The sequence below is a fragment of the Acinonyx jubatus genome, chromosome B1, assembly GCF_027475565.1.
Source record: "Acinonyx jubatus isolate Ajub_Pintada_27869175 chromosome B1, VMU_Ajub_asm_v1.0, whole genome shotgun sequence".
Lineage (NCBI taxonomy): Eukaryota > Metazoa > Chordata > Mammalia > Carnivora > Felidae > Acinonyx > Acinonyx jubatus.
In genome coordinates this window covers 171,770,962-171,798,305 of record NC_069382.1, presented here as the reverse complement: position 1 = coordinate 171,798,305, position 27,344 = coordinate 171,770,962, and the positions used below count along the sequence as shown (strand labels likewise).

Genomic DNA, 27,344 nt, shown 5'->3' with positions numbered 1-27,344 from the left:
AAGTTGATTTTACATTCACTTCTAACAACACATGATAAAGACAATGTAGAGGAGAAAAAAGACAACAGGCTCAGAACGATTGTGTTTTTCAGAGTGCAAAATTTTCCTTAAGGACAGAAATTGTAAAGCATCCCTTGAGCCCATAACAGACAGATATCAAGGTCAAGTCTGTCACTTATCTCCTACCACTTCCAGACAATGAAACGACCACAGGGCAATTCTGCCCACAGCTGAGTGAGAATAGGGGTGAGTTAGATTTCTTGGCAGGTGACAAGATATCAGGGCTGTTGGGATAATGCCATTTTCAGCAATACAATGAAAACGTTCTTGCAGAGATGTGACTGAGCAGCATTGACAAAAGGGAAAGAAAACCAGGGAAAATGCACAGGTGTACCCAACCACACACTCCTCGGTTGCACCTTTAAAACACTGAAAAGCCTAACTACTGGGTGCACGTGCCCAGTAAAACTACACACTCATCTGAGACAGCAGCAATTGCCACACCTGCGCCTTCTGGACACTGGCCTTAAAACGCCCTCTTCCCAGTCCTCCAACCCAATCCACTCTTCTACAAGAGGGTCACAATGGAAACTGTATCTCCTTTTAGGCAACATTCCAATGTTTTTATTTTTTGCCAAGATGAAACCAATCATCTGGATAGTAAAGGAATGAAGTGCCACAGAAAATGATTCAAATTTTTAAAAAATTGTTAAGTTAGAGAATTTATACACGTTATTTTTAACATGAACTTTTTATCACAATTTCAAACCAAGGCTGCATTATTTCATTGTATCAATATATAAAAATGTGACAGGCACTCATCTCACTGCAGCTAAAAGGAGCTTAAAATTTTTTTTTAATGTTTATTTTTTGAGAGAGAACACACGCAAGCAGGGGAGGGGCAGAGAGAGAGACACACACAGAATCCAAAGCAGGGTCCAGGCTCCGAGATGTCAGCACAGAGCCCAACACGCAGCTCAAACTCAACGAACTGTGAGATCACGGCCTGACCAAAGTCTGGTGCTTAACCGACTGACCCACACAGGAACCCTGAGATGAGCTTTTAAAGGACAAACAGAAATGAGTCCAGTTGGACACAGATACCAGAAATTCTCTTTCCCAAATGGAGATAATGAGACCACTGCCAATAGAGCCTCATGGCATGGAAGCCTGTCTCCTCCTGAATAGACTTCCCCTCATTTCAATCAAACCAGAGAATGGCATGGCTGCTGAAAAAAACTAGAGGTCAGATTCAGCCACAGAGACCACATCATACCCACCAGTGGCACAGAAACTCTCAACGTTCAAATGTACAAGCAAACTAAAAACAATAGCTGAGGAAAAAAACAGCTTTCAAAAAATATTTATCCCACCATCCTGCAAACCTCCAAGAGGTGTGATTAGGGGCACCTGAGTGGTTCAATCGGCTCGTGAGATCGAGTCCCACGTCGGGCTCTACATTAGCATCACGGAACCTACTTGGAATTCTCTCTCCCTCTCTCTGCCCGTACCCTGCTTGTGCATACATACTCTCTTACTCTCAAAATAAATAAACATTTTTTTAAAAATGTGTTCAAATTTATTTGATGCTTTATTTGGATCTCTGCAAATTGAAACCAAATAATTAAATACTTCTCTAAGCTTTCTATTGTTCTTAATATTGTAGCATGTAAGTGTATGCTACTTTCTATCTAAAAGCAAATTCTCTTCTGCCTTGTAGCACTGAAGAATAAATATATACAAGGGAGTTTAAGTTTCTATTCAAGCCATAAACATCACAATAGGAAGTGAAAATCTCCTTATGAGAAAATAATGTTAAGTTATAAGCTATAAATAAGAAAATGTGCTTCTGTGTTAAATGAGTATGTTAAGGGAATGTACGTAGTTAAGACTATAAAACTACCTGATTTTAATTAACCAAAAATATGATATATTTATATGTTCCAGCTTTTCATTAAGGAAACCGTCAAACACAGAGAAGTTGAAAAGATTTCTACAATGGACATCCATATATCCTCCACCCAGATTTGACAACTGTTAACGTCTTCAGTTCCTGTCTTACCTAACTATATGTGTGTGTGCAAATATATGTATTTGTAAATATAAATATGTAGATAAGTAACCTGTGGCAAACACGTGCAGATATAACATGTCAAATATTTCAGCCCACATCTAAAAATACAGACTGTCTCATACCTAATGAAGACATGATCAAAACAGTATCATGTGGGTAAGACTCACTTGCCTAAAAACTAAACTGGGACCACTTTCACATCAAGATATTCAATGAGCTCTAACCCCAAAGAACCTTCTCAGCTTCATCTCCCGCAATTCTCCTTCATATACTCTATTTTCTAATCAGAAAATTGATTTCCCACCTGGACATGTTATTGTTCTCTAAATAGGCATGTTCTGTTCTCTCTAGTCTCAATGTACAAACGTTCCTCTTTTGTCAAGACTCATAGCAAAAGAAATCTCATGCAAGAAGCCTTCTTTGTTTATTCTATACCCTTCCAGAGTACAAAGCAACCTCTCTTTGTTGCCATTTCCTAGTTGTAGTATCCTCTGGTATACATTCTTTAGTGTTCCCTAGGAGAAAGACCATTTCTTATCCATCCTTAGGTCATTCACAATTCCTATAGTTTGTAGCAGTTACTCCATAAATAATTGCTGCATGTATAATTTTTTTAATCAAAATTGTATATGTCAAGGAAAAGTTAAACTATGAAAAGAATGTTTCACCCTGCATAAACTCTTTTCACATTGATAATCCAACTCCTGTTCTTAAAAATCGAATTGCTTGCTTAGTGTACTGAAATACATCTTATATGTGTAAGACAATCTTTGAGAACTATAAAATGTACTCACCTTCTCATTATTGTAATAAGAAATGCTAAGGCCATCAAATTTCACCCATCTCTTCTGAAACATGCGTTTTCTGTAAGACATATGAAATTGTTATTGGACATTCAAGTATCATGAACTTGGCTTTTAAATACATTTGTAATGTAACTGTGTTTAGTGCATTCCTATTTGTTGTTAATCAGTGTAGAAAACACTGGGCTATGACAATGTACAGTTTTGGTAATGGTATGTAGCTAATAATACATAAATGACACTTCCTAATCAGTTAAAATAGGTATTTAAAGCAATGATACTGTCAATACTGGCACAAAAATAGACCTAGATCAAAGGGACAGAATAGAGGTCCCAGAAATAAACCCACATTTATACGGTCAATTAACCTACCACAAAGAAGGCAAGAATATACAATGGGATAAAGACAGTCTCTTCAATAAATGGTGCTGGGAAAAATGGACAGCTATATGCAAAGGGATGAAAGTGGACCACTTTCTAGCACCATACGTAAATATAAGCTCAAAATGGATTAAATACCTAAATATGAGACCTGAAACCATCAAAATCCTAGAAGAGGACATAGGTAGTATTTTCTCTAACATCAGCTATAGGAACGTTTTTCTAGATACGACTCCTAAGGCAAGGGAAACAATTGCAAAAATAAACTATTGGGACTACATCAAAATAAAAAGCTTTTGCACAGTGAAGGAAACTATCAACAAAACAGACAATCTACTGAATGAGAGAAGATATCTGAAATTCACACATCTGATAAATGCTGAATATTGAAAATATATAAACAACTTACACAACTCAACACCAAAAAAGCAAATAATTCAATTAAAAAATGGGAAGAGGACCTGAATAGACATTTGTCCAAACAAGATATTCAGATGGCCAACAGACACAAGAAAAAACGTTCAACATCACTAATCATCAGGAAAATGTGAATCAAAACTGCAAAGAGATACTGCCTTACAGCAGAATGGCTAGAATCAAAATGACAAGAAATAACAAGTGTTGAAGATGTGGAGAAAAAGGGACCCTCGCACACTGTTGGTGTAAATGTAAATTGGTACAACCACTGTGTAAAACAGCATGGAGTTTCTTCAAAAAATTAAAGATACCATATGATTGAATAATTCCACTACAGAGTATTTACCAACAACAACCAAAAAATCCCCAAAAAACAACAACAAAAAAAACCCACAGGATTCTGGGAAAATATATGCACCCCATGTTTACTATGGCATTATTTACAACAGCCGAGATATGGAAACAACCCAAGTGCCCATTCATAGATGAATGGATAAAGATGTGGTGGGTGCACATGTGTATACATATACATGTATACATATACATATACATATACATACAACAGAATATAATGCAGCCATAAAAAAGAAGATCTCGCCATTTGTGACAACATGGACGGACCTAGAGAACATGATGCTAAGTGAAGTAAGTCAAACTGAGAAAGACAAATACCTTATGATTTTACTCATATGTGGAATCTAAAAAACAAAACAAATGAACAAAAAGCAGAATCAAACATAAACAGACAACTGATGGTTGCCAGAGGGGAGAGGGGTAGGAGGATGGGTAAAATGGGTGAAGGAGAGTGAAAGATACAGGCTTCCAGTTATGGAATGAATAGGTCATGGGAATAAAATATACAGCAGAGGGAATATAGTCAATGATACTGTAATAGTACTGTGTGGTGACAGATGGTAGCTACACTTGTGGTGAGCACAGCATGACTTACAGAGACGTTGAATCACTATATTGTACATCTAGAACCAATGTAACATTGTAGATCAAATACAAAATTTAAATAAATAAAGCCATGATACTGTTAACAGTATTAGTATCCTCATTCATAAGGCTGAGTGCAAAACAAAGTGTAGTCAGAAACACTATCATTGCACCCATTTCCCTGACGGAAATAACCCTTTAATAAGGACAATACAGGGGCACCCGGCTGGCTCAGTTGGTAGAGCATGTGACTCTTATTCTCATGCTGGGGGTGGAGTTTACTTAAAAATTAATTAATATTTTAAAAAAGAGAATATAAACTTTCATCCTTCATTAAGCTTATAGCATTTATTTTATTTTACCTTAACTTTTGCTTTGGAGCATTTAGCAATATTTTGCTACAATAACAAAGCTTTGTCAACTGAATAAAAATTATTTAATTTTCATCAAATGAGCTGAAAAAAGCCCTGTATACAAAATCCTTTACAATCATCCAAAATTCGCTAAAATATTAACATTTTTCAAAAAGAATCAGATGAAAGGCAAATACAGTTTAAAATGACTACTAAAAATAAGAAACAAAGCAAAAAATGTAATCACATGTTTCCTATTTAGGTTGGAAAGAAAAAAACTTTTTCTGACTATTTAAGAGAAAAATGAAGAACCAATTTCCACTTGGGCTTCGTTTTGTTTTGTTTTGTTTGTTTTCAGAACCCTTCCCTGAAGTGAGATAATCCTATTCTCTAAGTGACTTTTCTCTACTTGACACAATATAGATACTTTTAGCTTTTAACACAGATCATCTATAAGAGCTAACTTCCTGTTTAAATAAAGTCATTTGTAAACAAATATGTAAATAACAACCATTTTAGTTTTCTAACACGCTTCAAATAAGGGATTGGTATAATATTCTGTGGTTTTTATAAGATTTAAAGATAGAAAAAGAACTTCTAGAAGTATGGAGACCTTGTCTTCCCAGCTGTTTTCTGAGCTGCAGAAAGGGAGCTCAAGCTTGTATTTCACTCAAGAGAAATACAGTGAGCCTCCCACACTGATCTATTCTGCTTCACATAAAATTAGAGCAAACCTGATCAAATTGAGAGAAAAGTTGCAAAGTTGATCAGTGCAGACATTTCCACATAGAAGCATTCGAATTACTTATGAAGTAAAATAAAGACTTTGAAATCATAAGCAAAACTAACCAGTCAGCTCTTTTTTCATCATCTTTCTGCTTCTTTTTAACTTCTCTTGGTCTGTGTTTTCTTATAGAAACATCCAATGTTTCTGTAAGAAGGTATTATGCTAAGTGAAATAAGTCAGTCAGAGAAGGACAGATAGCATATGTTTTTTACTCATATATGGAACTTGAGAAACTTAACAGGAAACCATGGGGGAAGGGAAGGGGGAAAAATAGTTATAAAAAGAGAGGGAGGGAGGCAAACCGTAAGAGACTCTTAAATACAGAGAACAAACTGAGGGCTGATGGGGGTGGGGTGGGGGAGAGGGGAAAATGGGTGATGGGCCTTGAGGAGGACACTTGTTGGGATATAAGCACTGGGTGTTGTATGTAAGTGATTGATGAACCATGGGAATCTACCCCCAAAACCAAAAGCACACTGTATACACTGTATGTTAGCCAATTTGACAATAAATTATATTGAAAAAAGCAGTAACATGTAAGTATTTTAATAATCTTACATTAATGTAAGATGTAAATAATATGAGAAAATATGTACAGTGGGGTATGTATAAGGGGCTATTTGGAAACTGTACTTGCTGCTTAATTTTCCTGTAAACCAATGCTGCTCTAAAAAAAAAAGTCTATTATTAAAAAAAATTAATTCCCAGCATTAAACATTAAACATAATATTACTTATAAACATAAGAAATATTAAGCACACAATAATAATACATTGAACAAATTAATCACTTTGTACTCATGTCATGTTGATCTCTGTCATACTTGAAGTCAGGTAAATACAGATCTTCCCACACAATGTCAGCAATAATTCTGTAAATCAAGATTTTGTTGTGGATTCTACGTACCTTACATTATGAATGGTGGTAAGATGAGCTCAACAGTATATATAACCTTCCACTTTAGAATAAAAATAATCAACATCTGTAGGGAGATCTTAGAACCCTCCATTATCCCTCTATTCCTTTTGCTAACTACTTCTCTTTCAGAGATCCCCCATACTACCTACACAATTATTCCTTCCCTGATGAGCTAATTCAAAGCAGATGACAAAGTTATCCTCTCTCAAAGCACTCTCTCCTTTTCCTCCTAACAAAGAGCACAATCTCTAACTGTACATACATACATTTGTTTACTTGCCCAAATTCTGCCTCCCACACCATATCTTATGCTTTCCAAGGACAAAGTCCAAGAGTGTTTCATCCCTTACTACATGATCAGGAACTGACACAGAGACAAGTATGGCACCAAAAAAAAAAAAAAAAAGAAAAAAAAAATCTGTCGAATGAATGAGTGACATGATCAAGCATAGTTCCTTTAGCAAGATGACAAACCTCAGTGACTAGAACTCAAATAATCGGTACCTTAAAAAAAAAAAAAAAAAAAAGGTTGGCACAAGAAAGGAAAACTTCTGAAAACTCAAAATTAAATTCCAAGTTTCAAAACCTGCCAAAGCATAGAGTGAAGAAAGTTTAGAGCCTACTTTAATATGTTTTACTTAAGATTGTTAACTGCAGCCATTTGGACTCCCAAAGCTTTCTTAGAATTCCGTCACCAACCTGATACACAGTTTGGGGTCTGAGGCATCATCCAGGAGTGTAACACTTGTATCCACAGAAAAATGAGAAGAGAAAGAGACAGGGCAGACAGTTTAGGGGTCAAAGATACCACCATCTGACCACATCTCTTGGGCACTAAAGACCAAAGACACACTCTATTCTTGGCTCTCTGAGCAAGGCCTCAACCAAAACCTCAGCTGATAGGAGACTTATTAGTCTCTGAGGTATTCTCCCAACCATTGAATTTTCACAACTACCTGGTAACTTCTAGATGTGTTCAGCCATTTTAGCTCAACATTTTTAAATATTATTAAATCCTTCTAATAATCCTATGGAGGGACAGGTAAACAGGGCAAGTCCCAGCCCACAGGGGAATGGAATGAAAAGCCACAGGGTGTAGCAACTGAAGAAACAACCATTAACCATTCTGTAGTTCGAGAGAGCCACTGGGCAATTCTACTAATGGTCCTTTCCTTCTGCTGCCATTCATTCATGCAGGCAGCCATCAAATCTGTTGGTACCTACCCAGTGGACACAATCTTACAGCCATATTGCTTCCTATCTCTACACTGGTTCTTGCTCGCGCCTTCTCAGAGGCTATTTTCTCCACTTAGAATGCTTCTGGCCTATTCTTGACATGGTTAGCTCCTTATCCTTGAAACATCAGCTTGAAAGTATCCCCTCCAAGTAGCCACCTGACTGCCACCTAAATCCTACAGAGCTCCTTGGTCTCTTGATCCATTTCGTCACTTAATGACACCTAGCAGATTTTGGAATTCCATATTCGCTTTGCTTCACCCATCTCCCATGCTAGAAATTGAGATACCTGAGTGCAGAAAGTATTTATCAATATAAAACCAGCAACTGCCACAGTTTCTAGCAATAAAATGTGCTTAATAAATATTTAATGAACACAGGAACATATTTTTCACTGAAAAATGCTTACTCAAATCTGCATTATTTATATATTCAGAAGACAAACACCACTAAAACATTTTACCCTTAATTTCATGTTTTGCTTTTTTCAAATACTAAAGATCAGGGTTTTTTTTTTTTTTAATATGACAAAATAAAAGCTTTGTAAAATATTTGGTTATTAAAGAAAAATTAGAGACTACAGAAAGCTTGGAAAATTCATCATTAAGCTTGGAAAATTCATCACTAATATCCATGTAATTTAAAAATACATTTTTTATGTTAAGCACTTAAAATATACTTTGTAAAAAAGTATGCATTTGACATGTTATTAAAAATACAAATCAATACAAAATGTTTCCAAACTAAATTTATATAAATATTGTTTAATCTATTTTTTTCATAAAACACATCAACATTCAATTAACTGTTTTCTGCATGTAAGTTCAATACTGGATTATAATAACTGGTAATTAAATATAAGAACTTACATTTATATCCTTTCTCACATTATTCTCCTTTCTAGCAAATGAAAACTCAGATTTAATGTTGGTAAACCCTACATATTAATTAAAATTTCAATGAAATAACAGGGAGAACTTAAGGTGTTTCAAATTTTAAAATAAATATCAATGAATACTAAATTTTTAAGAACTCTTTTCTGTGCAACGGTTATATAGTTCCCTCACATTTGTAAAAAAGACTATTAGATATCAGTCAGCTAATTCCACTGGAATTACGTAAAATCAATCTACTACACACAATTAGAGGATACAAGAGTAAACATTTACTCTGATGTAACTTATGCTTTTCCCTAAAATTTTGCTTTACAGCTTAATTTACTTAGTAAATGTTAAAAAAATAAGACAGGGTATAAAATACAGTGTCATCCAATACTGTGTTTCTACTGTCACAGGACACAAATTAGATATGAAATAACAATGAATTACTACACAGGAAAGACATTTTTAACGCATCAATTAAGAATTTATTTGCCATAATAATCCTCATAATAAAAACAGCAAACGGTTTGTTGTGCTTTGTTCTAGGCCCTGCTGCAAGGCAAAAACAAATACTAATTCATTTAATCCTCCAAGCAACCACATGAGGTAATATTACTATTCCCGTTTTACAGATGAAGGCACACAGGCACTGGTTAAGATGAAAAACCTTGTCACACAACCAGTAAGAACGTATCTGTGAGTCAGATCCATGCAATCGGATCCCAAAGTCCATGCTCTCAACTGCTACACAAAATAGATTCTAGTACGTTTTATAGCAAGGCATCCTGGACATCCCTTCCGGCAGTGGTAACATTTGACCTCTACCCATTTTATATGTGAGTTCAATTTTGCAAAGTGCTTCAGAATTCCTTCAGGAAAAAAGGTGGAGCAGACACGAAACATATTAGCCTAGGTTTTATCCTATTTTGTTTTTAGGGTTCTGAAGGGAAATGTTTCTTTAAGAAGCTTTTTTAGAATAATTTATAAGTCTTGTGCCCACGTTACTGAACGAATTTCTATAAACTCTTCCCTTGAGCTCTAGTAGGGCAGCTGGTGTGAAGTTTCAGCTGTGATCATAAATACAGCCTTACCACCTGCTGTCAGTTTTTGTTGTCTCAAAACTGTGTTATCTTAAAAATTCTTTTTTTTAACAACAGTGCATATACAAACAAATCTGGATTTATCAAGTACTCACACAGAGGTATTCCTGTTTTAATTTCATTCTTAAGTGCCAACAGGGTTGTAGAGATTTTTGTTTGCTTTTAAAAAGATGTAATATTTTAGCTTAAAAAAAATCCCCAAATCAAATAGGTATGGTAACCAATATTAATGCAAGGTGGCAAAGGCTACCAAATTGTCATTAAATATGACACAAATGAAATGAGCCTCAAAGGCACTAAGTCAAATTTATGGCTTTTATTAATCGTGGAATTTAAATCATCACAAACATACTTCTCAGTTATTCTAAGCAGTATCTAATGAAAAGGACAGCAACATGGTGTTCCAGATTTGTCTGCCTTGTTTACATAATCCTGAAGAATTACATGCAAATTTTATCTTATTTGCTACTCTAACCCTCACTAGCCTCAATGTTTTAGAACTACTACAATTTCCAAAAGTGTAGATTTTTGTTTATCTAATTACTCATGTTTTGATTTAGCTAAGTTTTTATTTTATCTACTCTTGTAAGTATGAGGCTTTTAAATGATTCCGTATTAGTTATGAAGTATTTTATAAATACAGATGCAAGAAATTATTATATTTCTATAAAATGCCAGCACTATCGGGGAGCCTGGGTGGTGCAGTTGGTTAAGCGTCTGACTTCAGCCAGGTCACGATCTCGCGGTCCGTGAGTTCGAGCCCCGTGTCAGGCTCTGGGCTGATGGCTCAGAGCCTGGAGCCTGTTTCTGATTCTGTGTCTCCCTCTCTCTCTGCCCCTCCCCCGTTCATGCTCTGTCTCTCTCTGTCCCAAAAATAAATAAACGTTGAAAAAAAAAAATTAAAAAAAAAATAAAATGCCAGCACTATCACTTCTTGCCCTTTTTTGCTAAGATCAAGTGTAAAATGCTATCACTCTTCTATTCTAAAACACAATTCCTCACTTTTAAGCAAACCAAAATGATAGTTACCAAGATTATGTGAACCAAAAGGAATTGGGGCCAAAAAATCAAAAACAAAGCAAAATTCTCCGACATCCCAGCTTCTATCTCTGCTATACCTAATTCTTTCAATGAGAAAAAATGAATGTTATTTTAATGTAGAATTCTAGGTGCTAAAAAAGCTTTCGGAAATCAGTAATAGAGCATTAATTTTAATATGTCACTACCAATTTTTAAATATTCACAAAGAGCTAAGTGCTTATTTGACATGGTATATGAAGAGCTATATTAAATGATTCACAACTATTTCATGGAGTCATATTCTGTAAACACAAACACACACACACACACACACACACACACACACAAACCGGAAACCAAATTCTAGTTAAGATGATCAGTTAAAAGCTTTCATTTACCTCTACTTCTCTCAAAGTTGTTTCAAAGGGTTAAAAAAAACATAAACAAATACCTATAAACCAACAATGATCATAAAAGTAGATGAAGGAACAATATTCAGAAACCTTAAGAAGGGCTGACTTAGGAAGTTTCAGAGAGCTGATGGCTAAGCCTGCAACAGATCAATCTGGGAGGAAAACCAATGTACCCACAAAATCTCGGGAAGTCTCAGGCAATGGAAGACATTAAGTAACTCTGGAAGTGACTATGAAGGCGGGGTGGGGGGGGTGGTGCCAAAAACAAGATTTGTTGAAGAGCAATTTAAGAGATAAATTTGTACCCCTCATCACTCCATCCCAGAATCCTCCCTCTCTTCACACCGCTGGAAAAAATGCCCCCCCTCTTGCTCAACAGAAACCAGAGTTTCATTCACTGCATATCACACATGGGAGAGGGTCTCTGGACTGGGACACTCACACACGACTGACGGTAGGGGGCGGTATTCAAAACAGAAGAATCAAACAAAAGTCTGGGTCATAGATATTTACACTCAAAGTCCACTTTCCCTAAGCTCCCAAAAAGCTGTTTACCAGGATTCATTTAAAAGATAATGGCATGAGGCGTCACCAGGGAAACATATTAAGAGAAGTCCAGCAAGATCATCTCATCTTACAAGAAATGAGTAACAGGACTCATCAGAACCTGTTCTAAGCAGCTTTGCAAGATCTCACTTTAAAAATGAAACATTTGAGGGGCACCTGGGTGGCTCAGGTCATGATCTCGCAGTTCGTGTGTTCAAGCCCCGTGTTGGGCTCTGTGCTGACAGCTCAGGGCCTGGAGCCTGCTTTGGATTCTGTGTTTCCCTCTGTCTCTGCCCCTCCCCTATTCATTCATTTTCTCTAATAAATAAACATTAATTTGTTTTTTAAATGAAACTTTTGAGGGAAACATCTCTAAGGTAAAATATGGGGAATGACCCCCCCCCCAAAAAAATAGAAATAAAATTAAAAGCAGACCGAACAGGAAAAGAGAGCCTCAAAAAACATGAACATCTTCAGAAAGGTATTCTGTCCGTGAAGAGTAACAATAAGCTATAAAAGAACAAAGAAAGTGCTTTTTATATTAAATATAGGATAACAAAAAACAAAAGTAGGTTAGAAAATACAATTGAATAAACTTCACAGAAATGAAACATGGAAAAGCTACATTGTTTTCAACATTTTGGTGTGGGAGGTCCAACGCCAAATTACCAAAAAGTTTAGAAAGAAAAAACAGACTAATTAACAAAGAAAACAGGAAAATCTCCCAGAACTAAAAAAGAGTCTACATATAAAGGGTCAAGAATCAGATTTCTCAATACCAGTTCTATAATACCAATGATCTAAAAGACTATGGATTGCTAATCTGAAGGGAGTATTCTTTCTCATCAAGACTTCTGAGCCATGATAAATTATTAGTAAGCATGTTTAGGAAAAAAAGCAACACTTTGAAAAATGCAAAGTCTCAAAAACTGTCTCCCTTACCCATTGTTTCTGAGGAAGCTCCAAGGAGCATGGGTGGGTATGCTGGTGGTGAGACCATGACAATTGGATATTGAGGAAAGACAAAAACACGGCGCATAGAGAATCCCTAGGACAATAATCAAGAGGACCACAGAATGCTAACCAGCTAGTTGTGTAGCAGGACTGGAGAACCACCAGCCCAAACTAAACAGAATTCCTTAGGAGACTGTGAGATGATGAAATTGATATGTATTTTGGTTACTTCACAGATTGATAGTTCTTAGGAAGAAATGTGAGATGAATGAGATTAAAAAAAAAACAAAAAAACAAAAAACCCCAAGTTAAAAAATCAAAAGTTTTAAATTCCAAGGAAAACTAAAGATCAGAAATGAAAGAAAAATTAATCCTATGTTACAGAGCCTCCCATATGAGCATTTATAGTCACAAGAGTATAAAACTAAATACAGAAATAATCTAAATATTTTATACAACTGCATTAAATGGATGATAGACAAGAACTGTGTCTTTGCCAGAAGAAGGGGTGGGGGACAGAGATAAAAATGGATAAACATTAAGGGCACCTGGATGGCTCAGTCAGTTAAGCATCTGACCTCAGCTCAGGTCATGATCTTGCAATTTGTGAGTTCAAGCCCCACATCAGTCTGTGTGCCCCCGCTTTGCTCCTCCCCTCACCACACATAAGTGTGTATATGTGTGCTCACTCTCTCTCCCCCCCCTTCTCTCTCAAAAATAAACATTAAAAAATATTGAATAAACATTATACTCTATGGTAGTACCTCAAGAGATAATCCCTAACACTGAAAAGTGAGGGGGGAAAAAATAGCATAAAAATATTATTAAGATAGGGGCACCTGGCTGGCTCAGTCTGTAGAGCATGCAACTCTTGATCTCAGGGTTGTGAGTTCAAGGCCCACACTGGGCATGGAGACTACTCAAAAAAATTTTTGTAAAAAAAAGAATTTCTTTTTAAACATTATTAATAAATACAAAGTAAATACCAAAAGAAACTACAAAAAGAGTTCAAAGTGGCAGTCTCTTGTGATGATGTGGGAGGGGAGGAAAATTGCTACGTGTTTTTTAAGAAGCCACATAGAGCTTTCTGACACTTTAAACCACATGCTTTTATAATCACCAGAAACCTTTTTTTAAAAGTTTAATGTGGGGGTGCCTGGGTGGCTCAATTGGTTAAGGGTCCAACTTCTTTCAGCTCAGGTCATGATCTTGTGGTTCGTGGGTTCGAGCCCCGCCATCCGGGTCTGTGCTGACAGCTCAGAGCCTGGAGACTGCTTCGGATTCTGTGTCTCCCTCTCTCTCTGCCCCTCCCAAGGCTCACACTCTGTCTCTCTCTCTCTCTCAAAAATAAATAAATATTAAGAAAAAAATGTTAATGTTTTGTAAGTTTAATGTGAACACATGGTTTCCTTACATCCTACTTTCCAAGGTAAGAACTGACTAGAACTCACTTTCACTAACATTATCAGAGGTCTGAAATAAAGTGATACTCTTCTAAAGACAAAGGAAACTGTGGTTTATTCAGCCCCAGTTGTCAGGCCCAATGTTACCTACTTTTCCAACTGAGCCCACAGAGGGAGTCTTGACCTTACACATTTATGTGGGAAATAGAGGTCCTGAGACATTGAGTCACATAGCAAATGAACAACAGAGAGCTTACAACTCTAATTTCTTTCTGATTCCAACATCCTCACTCATTTGTCTGCCACTAGATGGATTAAAAGAAATTAGTCATGTTATTTAATAAATACTAAAACTCAGAAATTGTTTCCTTAAACTACAAATAAAACATTGAGGCTTTTTATTTGCTTGGGACAGTCTTTACAAAGTATGATTTGAGAAATGGCCAACTAGATACTTTTTATCAAAGATCTAAGATTCAACTTTAAGTTCAACACAGTGATTGGTATATAACATCTTGGTCAGATAGAGACTTGTCAACTTTGCACTACATTTGCTTTCACTGAAAGGCCAGAGGTCAGCATTCCCAGGAAATGTGAGGCACACCCACACTTGTGTACCAGGGTGAGGAATCACTCCACTAAAGTAGCCTTGGACACGCTGGGCACACACTGCGACATCAGTCACTGACAAAGGCACCAAGAGTAGTAAGCTCTCATCTCCCACCAAGTCCTGGATTACTGGCTTCTGGGTGGTCTGACTCCCAACTACTGTCTGGGGTTTGATCTTTTCTTGGTATTTGACCATTGGCTTTTTCATTTTCCTCAGTTCTCTACTCAACCTGAACATGCAATCCACTGGCAGTTTCTACCTCCTTGTTCTAGAGGCTTACTCACATCTTCCGTAAAATAACCCAGCTAATCACAGCTATCCATCCCACAGACTTCAGTACCCCGGGTATCATCTATGTTGGTGCCTTTTCACTCCCTCTATCCAGAAAAGTATTTCTTCTAAAAACGCTAGTTAAAATCTCATCTATTTTCCAAAGGCCAACTGAACTGCCACTTCTCATACCTAGATCTTTGAAGAAATGTTTTCTCAACCCCCCTGTAACCTCACAATTCTGTACTCTGAGGACCTTTCTGTACCAACTATACTCGGCATTTAGGTTTTATTTTTATTTACTTCCTTTTTTCCTGCCCTAATGAAAGACATAAAGAAGGCAAGGAACACATACATCAGGGGCGTTTTTGTATTCCTCCACAAATTATCTTTTTAGTTTATTAATTAATTTAGTTATTTATTGAGAGGGAGAGGGAGAAAACCCGAGTGGGGGGAGAGTCAAAAAGATAATCCCAAGCAGACTCCACACTGTCAATGCAGAGCCCGATGTGGCTCAACCCCACAAACCATGAGAGATCATGACTTGAGCTGAAACCAAGAGTCGGGCACTCAATCAGCTGAGCCACCCAGCTACCCCTGTATTCCTCCACAAATTCTTAAGCATATTATATGTTCGATTTGCTGAGTTAGCCTCACATGTTCTGCTTCTGCTGTCCTAGGCTCAGATTCCCACACCATGCCTCTCAAAGGTTAAAAAGTTAACAATTTTTTTAAAGAGGAATTTAGCTGAGTAAGAAAGAAAGTCATAAAACATATTTCCTAGTAAAATATGAATTCAAGATCCATTGCAATTTTTATAAAAATGTTGGTGCATTATACTGAACATACAAATATCTTTAGAAAACAGCAAGTTAAAAATGTCAAAAAGGTTTCGTTGTTGCAGATAATGCTTAGATCTTTCACCATGTGTACCTCCTAGCAAGGGTACAGCACATTCACCATGTTGTCTTTTCCTTAAAGCAACTGGCAGGATTCTTCCTCTGAGTCACATACTTGGGAAATGCTGCAATAAACCGTATCCAGTCTTCCATATTTACATCAACTCAGACTGAGGGAAGAGCTTGAGCTTACCAAGCTCAAGCCTGGGTGGCTCAGTCAGTTAAGCATGACTGTGGTTCAGGTCATGATCTCACAGGTCATGATCTCATAGCTCGGGAGTTCGAGCCCCACATCCAGCTCTGTGCAGACACCTCAGAGCCTGGAGCCTGCTTGGGATTCTACGTCTCCCTCTCTCTCTGCCCCTCCCCCACTCACGCTCTGCCTCACTCTCTGAAAAATAAACGTTAAAAAAATTTTTTTTGATTTAAAAAACTTAAAAAAAAAAAAGAGCTTGAGCTTATTAGTTACAGTTAAGAAAGGGGAGTGAGACTTTTTTTTATCCTCAAAACCCAGTGAGTTTTTTTAAAAACAAGTACCGTTAAGTTTTCATCTGCTTGACTTGTTTGAAACACAAATACACCCACATTCTACATTTTATTAAGTTTTTTTCCATATAATTTTTGAAATTGATACTATCAGTCTATAGTATAATTAGATCATTCAAAGAGTTAGTGAATGTTCATATTTTAAGCTCAACTGTGAATGTTTTACTATTTCTTTAGTTGCATGATGGTACACACTTACTTTCTTCCTAAATACTAGGCAGCTTTCACATACCATGCACTGATGCAGAACTGGCATTTCCATTGCAAAAACAGATACTCAATCATGTGAAATAAATCCAGATTATAAATTTGATAATTTTGTTTAACGTCCCTCATGACTGAGAACAGTTTCAAACACTGTTTGGAGAAGGACAACTGAGTGTGGCTATTTGTTTTTAATAAAGTAACGAAGGGAGTGATGGGGTGTTGGGGAAGAGGGCCTCAATGCAAAGGAGACATTACAGCAAGAACTTGAGGAAGGGTACACAAGTCACGATGCTCTGTGGAAAAGGACATTCCAGTCATAAAGAACAGTAAGTGTCAAGGTCGCCAAAGTGAGTTCTTGCTTCTTATGACTTCTATATTGATTAAAATAACAGAAAGTATCAGGTTATAATTTTCTACTTGCAGCCTAGGAGAGACAGAAGAAGCTGGTATAAGATTTTAGCCAAATATCTAATCTGCTTTATGCTTCTATGGCCCACAGGCCAAATCTGTGTTTATAAATAAAGTCTTTATTGAAACACAGCCTCAATCACTGGTCTGCATATTCTCTGTGCCTGCTGTCATGCTACAACTGTTGAGTTGCTGATTCTTCTCGGAGGCCCCACAGAGGCTATAAAGATTAAAATATTTATTATTTGACCGTTTACAGAAAAAGTTTGCTGATCCCTCCTCTCTGGAATCAGAATGCCATCTACAGCAGTGCTAACTGCTCCAAAGAGACATGTGGCCACGAGTTAAATAAAGCTCATAACCTCTGCATAAGGAGTGGGTAGGCATCACTTTGTCTAATTAATGAGCATTTTAAACACTCTCACAACAGAATACAGAATCCAATTATGAAAAGGAGAAATTAAGAGATTCTACTTCTGATCTAATAAATAATACATACTTCTAAGCCAGTAACATATACTTCTTTTCAAGTCATAACAATAAAATCATTTAAAAGAGTTTAATCTCTTGGTGATATAGCAAGTTCTTTGTTTAATTTCCCATCTCTATTCATCCTGGTATCCAGGAGAAAAACTGTTAAGCCAGAAAACTCAATTATTTCCCCTAAAATGGAAAAACATAAATCTAGACAACTTACAGCATCTGACCTTAGGCGGATTCAGAATAGAAAGGATGGAAAGCCAAAGTTCTGATAGAGTGAGAGGAAAAATGTTCTAACTGTCCCAGGGGTGGACAATAATGGGGAAGCTTTCTCAGGGTGCCCGGAGCATAAACATAACAACCATGCAGAGAGCAAGGTACCACCAGAGAGTAGGCAGGAAAGGAAACCACAGCTGCTGGGGGCTCTGTACCCAGAGTCCACTAACTCTTCTGGTGGTATTTGTTTGGAGAGAGCACTAGAATCTCCCTAAACACCTTAATTTTACAGAAACAAAAGATTCGAGAATATTCAAACTCACTGTTTCATTCCACCAATGTGTACTTTTGAATGCTTACTCCTACCTTTGCTATTAGACTATCAATAGTACTGATGACTGATGAAAAGTAGGCACAGTTGACTACTTTGTTACCTTAAATAACCAGAAAGGAGACAGGATAACTGATACTAAGAAGTACTCTAATTCGCTAAATTAGGATATTCAACATCTAATTTGCTAAAAGGATGCAATGAAAGAAAGCATTAAATATATAATTACTAACCATAAAAGTGTTGTTTTTTTTTTTTCACTTTCTTAAGAAATTAAAACCGGCTCCCGCTAATCAACTAATGTTTCTTCTAGTAACTTTTTGCTAAAAAAATTTATTTTAGGTCCAAGGCTTTCTAGAAATGATGCTCATTTTGGGGGGAATAGTAAAGAAAACCAGCATATTGCAAGGACTCACCACATTCACTACTTAAACATGAGAGATTTAATCCCAAAATAATTTAATAATTCATGAGGAACATTTCAAGTAAATATTTCAAAAGGACATTAAAAAATCAGCATGCCAGAAAACAATTCTAATTAAACGCAATCCCTCCCCAAATATTTCTGAGTACTGTATAACCCTTAAGGGACAGAAGTCTCTTTGTAAACATCTAAAATGATAAATCTGTTTTAAAAGTATAATATTCAAGGGACTCTGACCTTCTGTGCAACATACAAAAATCAAAACAATGTATCTATACCAGTGAAGCCTGAAATCTAACAATGACATACTTTCTCTAACTACAATTAAGACTTGTATTCCCAAACAGAACACTGTTATAATATGAGCAAAAGCCAAACAGTGTGGGCCTAGTAATACCAACTCAATCTGTATTGTTTTTCTTTGCGATAAATTGGGACACAGTGCATTTTAGTGTAAAGTTAGAAACTAACATTAAGGATCTAGATGTGAAATTGCAACTTTCGATTTCAATCTGCTATTCAGAATCTTAACCCAGCATTCCACATAATACACTGCACATGTTCCTCCTTATGTCTAAAGAACAGCATTTGCAAAAGTGTACTGAAAACCCCTAAAAACTGTATCTGTGTGCGTCGGGATAGGGGAGGGGTGGAGAGTAGCAACAACCTAGCAGGTTTAGAAATGGATAAACTTGAACTGCTGAAAATATGCTACTTATGGGAAAAAAGTGAAAAACTACATACCCTTGAGGGGAGAGTTTGTCTAGCCATCCGGATTTAACCTTCCTTGCAGAGGACCCATAAAAACAGGCATAGGGAGATATTGCATTTGAGGAAACGATTGAGGACTCAGCATTTCCACTTGTTGAGCTTAACGGATAACTGTGCCTATTAACAGGGTCCAAATTCAATGCTTTTTGAGTCCTAGATTTAGATGCCTTTGAATTTTTTCTTCTTAAACTCTGAAAGCATTCTTCTACTGTTGAATATTCTGATTCTGAAGCAGAGTCTACTGGAAAATTAACTTTGTCCTCTCGAGGTATCCAAATATCTTCTGCTTTGTCTTCGCTTATATTCTCCTTCCTGTTATCATATATGCTAAATGGAAACAAACTGTGTTAACATTTCAAAATACCATATGTATTTGAGCCACTGATTACTTTTGAAATTTATAAACAAGAAACTGCACAGAAATTTAAAGTCAGAAAGCTCTTAAGAGCTCCATTAACCCATCTGATAAGTTCTAAAACTCTTCCAGAAAAACAGAAATCTCTTATTACCCTAAGATATATTTGAACACTGCTGAAAGTAGTACAATTTTTCTTGTGTCATTAATCTGATCTGTTTATTTGGGTGGGGGTGGGGGTGGGTGCAGACTGGTACTAAGGGTGAAGACTGACCACATTCCCTGCCTCGTAATTTAACGTCATCACCAACAGCATTAAATAGCCATTCCAACTTGTAGTCCCTGAGTAACATTCATGAACCACTAACTCATCTATTTGGAGATCTCACTTTGAAACTTGTTGCTCCTCTCTGGCTCTCCACGATTCAATTCCAAGAGCTTTAGTATTATTTTGTAACACTAATGAGGGAAAACTTCACCACACTGTTAGCTAGGAAATGAGAAAGAGTCAGGATACATTCAGAAGGTAAAAGCTGTGTAACCTATAATATTCACCAGAACACATTCATAATAGCTACGCATATTTCTACAGATTCAAGGAATGACAAAATAGGTTCACTCAGCCATTAATGTATAATAAAACTCATTACAAAGAAGTTTTTGCTAATCAATGAAATAGATATGTGTAGGAGTCAAATTGCATCCTTTTGGACACAGTGTCCTAAAAACTCACTTCTTTAAAGAATGATTTAACCTGGCCCCTTCCACATTTTGCATTATAATACATACATATCAAATGCTAACTGAAGATCCTCAATTATTTAGTTTCAACTTAAGAAAACCCACAACATTATCAGACTTGGAAAGGAAAGGATAAAATTGAAGATATAAAATGAACATCAGGTAATGATGCAGGACACTAAGTCCCAATAAAGTTGAGAAAACTAAAATTTAAGTTGGTGCCTCACAAACTGCTTAATTTCATGAGTGATCCAAATAACTGGGTAAACTGTCAAGCCACTTGTCAATGATGAACTTCCAGTAAAAAAGGATGTATTACATTTGTAAAAATTCTGCACCTTAGATAGTAATTTTTTTTTTTTTGCGCTTCCTCTTTCTCCTTCATATTAATAGAACTTCCCATCTTTAACACACAATTGTGGGCACCACATATTTTCCACTTTAGGATGGGAAGAGTGATTTCAATTAGGAAAAGACTAACATAATCTGCTGCAAAATATCACTATACACCGGATTTACAGACTCTAAGTTCAATTATTAAAATAAGTGCCATTATTCAGGGTTCCTGGGTGGTGTAGTCGGTTAAGTGTCCGACTCTTGATCTCAGCTCAGATCATGATCTCACGTTCGTGAGTTCGAGCCCCACGCTGGGCTCTGCGTGATGGCACAGAACCTGCTTGGGATTCTGTCTCTCCTTCTCTCTGCCCCTGCCCCGCTTGTGCTCTAAACAAACTAAAAAAAAATTTTTTTAATAAAGTAAGTGCCATTACTGAAACATCTAGAATGAGAAAGATTTGAACTTACTAATGTAAACTATTTTCTTAGAAACATAATATGAGCAAGAAGTCAACACTGCATAACATTATATTCAAAAGAATTAATCATCATCAATCATGATCTCATACCTTGATTTCACAAGAAAAGAGTTTTTTTCAGTAGTTGTTTCCCCTTTGAGTGTTTCTTCATGGGTCCAAAATTCATTCTTTATAGATCTCTTCTATTAAAAAAAATATACACACATATTATATACATACATTTTTTAGGACAGCGATATTTTCCAAATATCCACAATGTGAGCTTAGTTTTATTACATAAATATCTAACTGCTTAGATCAATTTTCAGTAAAAACTTAGAGAGCCTATACTAAAAATAGCCTCTCGATGCCTTTTTCAAGATATTTAAATCATTAATAATGCATCATTTCATCCAGGAAAAACAGAAGATGCCAACCAAGAACAAAATTTATTTACTTTTAATTTCCCACTTTTTGTCTTCCAACTTCTGTTTTATCCTGACGAAGAAATAAAATAACCAAAAGAGCACAAGTACTTGAGAAGAAAGAAAGACTACGTGATAAATTAAATAATGAAGATATGAAGATATGTTAGAAGTAGATATTTGGGTATAAGGCAAAAAACAAAATATAAGGGGGTTCTGTTTGCCTGCTTTTGCTTTCTTTGGGGGTTTGTCTTTAAAGTAACTTATTTTTTGGAAAATTCAGAAATCCCCCCCTCCTGTATTCCTGAAATTGAATGTATTTTTGTGATATATATTTAAAGATACACATTCAACATGATTTTACTTAAAAGAATTTTACTGACTACCAATGTCCTGCTTCAATATAACTCATTCTCCAAACACTTTAAAGGAAACGAAGAGGGAAATATAGGCAGAAGAGCAAAGACTTGAAAATGGAAAAAAAAATAAAAATGTATGGGACTAACCTTGGAATTTTCTAGTCTCTGGAAGAGAAAGGTCTCTCCATAAGGAAAAATGGAAGATGAATTTTCCTCCTTTGAATCTTTTGGGGAAATTATAGGATGAGAATGAAAAGATATAAATAATGTGAAACATTTTTTAAAAAGGTATGCACTTAATTTTATAGTAATATCACAACTTAAGCTTTCTTCTCTGAGAGTCCAAAATTATGCTTATAATATTCACCTCCAAAGCAACTCGTCCCATGGCTTCTTGGTGTAGCACTCACTGTATATGCCTCTCACTTTCCAACCAAGGCATATTACTCACTGTTTCTGAAAGTGTGATGTGTCATATATGGCCTTGCTACCCTCTAAGATCCACATTAATATAACTAAGCACATTTTCCCACATATGATGCCATTTATAATGTTAATTCCTAAATAAGAATACAGTATTAATGGCATAAAGTTAGTGTTAGATCTATTGTAATTTCCAATGAATAATTAAAAGTTCACTAACATAACAACTAGACGCTGTATCACTCAAAACACCAGAACCTACTGAATATAATCTAACACCACAGCCACTAATACACTTGTAAATAAGTTATTTCAAGAGATTTTCCACTGTCCTTGTATTACACCCATCCACAAGAAAGAATTCCTAACACTTTCATTCTCTGTTATGGCAAAAAAAACTTTTAAAGGGTCAGTAACCAAGTGTTTTCCACCTTATTGTTAAGAAGAATGTTCCTGAACATATATAAGCAGAATTTTCAAAAAGAAACAAAAGCCTCTGTCAATGATCAATTTACCAAAGTAATGTCAGCCCTTTCCCGTTACCATAGCAAAATTACTTTCCATAAATCCAGGTCCTATAGCTCAGAATGTCACAAACCACTTAATTTAGTTAAATGCCTTCGACTGTGGCTACTGATAAATGAAGCCCGGTGCAAAAAAAAAAAAAAAAAAAAAAAAAAAAATTTTTTTTTTACATTAGTATCTGAAGATTTCCAGGAGTTTGAGTACATATGACTGCCTTTTATTCACTCATCTTTAAATGCATCTGAAGTATTAAGAACCCTAGTAGATAGTTATTCCCATTATTCCCTATTACACAGGGGGCCTACTTTCTCGATCACGATTTTCACACATTTAAGACTGTCATATGAGTGCTAATTTACAAAGACTTTACATGCTGAGACTCACTTTCCTGTGTCACAGACTTTCCAGTTGAGGTAGCAATGTTTCTTCTCTCACGGAAATAGCTTAAAGCAAAGGGGAAAAATAGATAAATTAAAACAGATAAACAAAAATTGGTAAACTATGAGACTGAGTAAAGGATACAGACATACATTCCATTCTTCTGGGTAGAAAAACCAATATTCAAAAATAAATTTGATTCTAATTAAACAGAATGGCTAAATTCCACAGATGTGTTTTTCTAAATAGTCTTAAGGAGATTTTACTAGATTTTACAAGCATTTGCTTCTCACATTTATACTTTACAAAAGTAAATGAATATATTTGCCCAATGCTAGTATGTACGTTGGATTTTCAAAACTGCTAGACATACCCCTGTGAGACACTAATTTTCTAATTAGAATTCATTATTTATTAGGGGTTTTTTGTCATTAAACTTTACAATTACAAAATTGAGTCAAAAATTTGTCGGCTCTATAAGCGTAGTATGAAAATATATAAGACCTTTCCTTAAAAATATTAGCTGCCTTGGGAGAGAAAGATTACAGGTAATTAATTAGAATACAGCCTAATAACAATGAGAGAAGAAAACACTGTGTAAACAGATGTAATGAATACCCATTACTATATAAATGAGTTCTATTTTTCCATCTAAGTGTAAGAATCAGGACAGTGTCTTTAGGTCTCTGAAATTTGTATCTGACCAAATAACTACAAACAAGGAGAAAAAAAAAAAAAGAATAGAAACTAATGAAATAAAATATGGATAAAGTTTAAAATCATTTTAACTAAAGCTGGTTATTCAAAATGATCAATCAAATTGATAAACCTCAGGGAAGGAAAATAAAAGACAAAAGAGACAAACTACCGATATCAGCATGAAACAGAAGACACCACTACAATTCCTACAAACATTAAAGGGATAATTATAGATTATTGAGAAAAACTTTATTTCAATAAATCCAACAACTTAGATGAAATGGAAATATTTTTTGAGACATAAATTACCAAATATGATACAGAATAGAAAAATCTTAATATCCCTAGATCTATTAGAGAAATTGAATTTAGTAGTCACCTACCTGCAAAACACTCTAGGCCAAGCCATTTCACTGATGAATTACACCAAACATTTCAGAATGAAATAATACCAATTCTACATGAACTTTTTCAGAAAACAGGGAAGGAGAGACTATTTCCCAATTCATTCTATAAGGTCAGTATTACAGACACAAAGCCAGTCAAAAACAAAACTACAGATAGCTATTAAATAAATTGTCCTCATGAATTTAGATGCAAAACTAATTAGCAATATATTAGCAAATCAAATCCAACAACCCATTAAAAAAAAAATATATATATATATATATACACACATATATATACACTGCCAGATGAGATTTATTCCAGGAGAGCAAAGTTGGTTTAAATGAGAAAAATCAATGTAATTCACCAAATTAAGAAAATAAAAGAGAAAAATCACAGTCTCATGACAACAGATCCAGGAAAACCAACTGACAAAATCCGACATCTATTAATGACAAAGATTCTCAGTAAACTAGGAACAGAAGAAAACTTCCTCAACCTAATGAAAGGCATTTATGAAAAACCTACATCCTAAATAATGTTGAAGGCTGACTGATTTTAAGATTGAGAGTAAGACAGGGAGGTCTGCTCTCACTACTTATAATCACATTATTTCGGAGGTCCCATCCAGGACAATATGATATATAAAAGAAATAAAGGGCATGCAGATTGGAAAATAAGAACTTTTACAAGCAGAAGGTATCCATTAAGTAGAAAATCCTAAGGAATCTGCCAGAAAGATTCTCAAACTAGTAAGCCTAGCAAGGTCCCAGGATAAGGGGAAGATATTAACAAATTCAATAGTATTTCTAAATGCTAGCATTGAGCAACTGGAAAAATAGTTTGAAATATAAATTTTATAATAATATCAATAACATGAAATAGTAAGGGGTAAATTTACCAAACATGGGCATGATCTGCACACTGAAAACCATGTAACATTGAAAAATTTAAATAGACCAAAATAGATAGATATACCATGTTATTGGATTGGAACTCAATGTTGTTAAGATGTTAATTCTCCACATGTTGATATACAGGGTCAACATAATACCAAACAAAATTCCAATGAGCTTTTATGTAGAAATTGACAAGATGACTCTAAAATGTACATGCACATACAAATAACCTACTATGGTCAAATATTTAAAAGAAGAACAAGTTGGAAGATTTATACTGTACAGTTTCAATATTTAGTCTTAAATCTATAGCAATCAAATCAGTGTATAATTGGTGAAAGGATAAACACATAAATTAATGGAACAAAATAACAATTCCACCTAACTCCCACACATCTACGGTCCACTGATTTCTGAAAAAATGTGAAAGCAATTGAATGGGGAAAGGATAGTCTTTTCAACAAGTGTTGCTGGAACAACTGGATATCTTAATGAAAAAAGGAATGGACACCAACCATTATTTCATACCATATACAAAAGTGAACTTGAAATGGAGTTTAGACCTACATGTTAATGCTAATGTTCTAAAACTTCTGGAAATACACGCAAGAAAATCTTTGCAACCTTGGAGTATACAAAGATTTCTTAAATTAAAAACAAATCAAAACCAAAAAAGAAAATTATGTATTTAATATATAAGTATTTAATAAAATTAGTAAATATTAACATACATTATAAATATACTGAAAACATGTTTAAAGACGAATTAGAAGAATTTTAAATATATTAGTGGTGCTTTAAAGCATATTTTGCTGGTTTTACTATTAGTCATATGAAATGTAAAGAAAAATGTTTGTGGTTTTAATTATACTCAGTATCCAACTGCAAATTACTGAATCTATCAACCAACTTCATTTGATCTAGTGTTGATGAAAGATTAGCTCAACACAGGAAAAAAAGTTATTTTGAAAACCAGCCATCAGTAATTTATATTCTCATTTACCTATGAATAAGTTATCACAAGCTATTTTATATTCTAATATCTATTATGCCCAAAACATTATGTTAGAAATTTATATATATCTGCATCTCATATTTCATCCTCATAACAGCTCTATGACATAAAACCAGTTGTCTTAAAGGAGGCTCTCCCAGCCCAAGTCCACAGCTAGCAAGAGGCAAAGCCCCCATTCTTTCCTTTCTGCCTCTTTCTGCCCTATTATCTTCCCACCAGTTATCCTAAAAACTGTAGGTTGCTTTTTAAATTTAACATATAAAAAGCATGGTCGATTTATAAAAATTAAAAAACCATTAAGAAAAGCAGTAGTTATCACCTTCTCATTAATTATGCTTTCATGACCTTGGTCAAGTTACCTAACAGTCCTGAGCCTGGTTTCCTCATTTACTTAAGGAGATTAATTCCCAGGCCTGCTTCCCGGGAATATTATGAGGATTAATGAAAAAATTATTTTAAGGAGCATAAGGTGTGCCCTTCACAATATAAACAGCAAGAATGAACCAATTATCATTTTTATTAGAGGAGAAAATGGTCCTTCTGGTAAACTTTATGTGCACATTTGTTTCTTAAAGTCCTTAAAAGTATTCACACTCTTCTTTGTGATAGAGAAAACATGTCATCAACCTAGTAGAGGAATAACCGTGTGTTGTTTTTGTTTTTTTTTAGTAAAATACTACGCAGCAATTATTACATAAAGTATGTGCATCAATGTGGATAAATCTCAAATATAATATTAAAACACCAAGTTGCAAAAAAAAAAAAAAAAAAGCCTTTGGTTACCAAAGTGAATCTTTAACGTAATACAGATATTATTTTTTAATATATTTTAAACCACTAAAATAACCAAGAAAAGCAGTGCTATGAAGGTTAATTAATGTTAAAGATCTCCCTTTATGATCCACACTTACCTGTTACTTAGACAAGGCAGCCACACCAAAAAATAATTATACACCA

At 35.3% G+C, this 27,344-nt stretch overlaps 1 protein-coding gene across 5 annotated transcripts in view; it reads right to left on the bottom strand.

Annotated features, from left to right (window-relative positions):
* ARAP2 (ArfGAP with RhoGAP domain, ankyrin repeat and PH domain 2) overlaps window positions 1-27,344 on the bottom strand; it is a 216,222-nt gene that overhangs the window by 147,676 nt on the left and 41,202 nt on the right. For all 5 annotated transcript variants that reach the window (XM_053217473.1, XM_053217470.1, XM_053217471.1 and 2 more), the window contains 5 exons: window positions 23,394-23,452; window positions 22,209-22,285; window positions 21,389-21,480; window positions 19,361-19,714; window positions 2,869-2,938 (listed from right to left, as the gene is read on the bottom strand). In XM_053217473.1, the coding sequence (XP_053073448.1) occupies window positions 2,869-2,938; window positions 19,361-19,714; window positions 21,389-21,480; window positions 22,209-22,285; window positions 23,394-23,452 (652 nt within the window). The remainder of the gene's footprint in view (window positions 1-2,868; window positions 2,939-19,360; window positions 19,715-21,388; window positions 21,481-22,208; window positions 22,286-23,393; window positions 23,453-27,344) is intronic.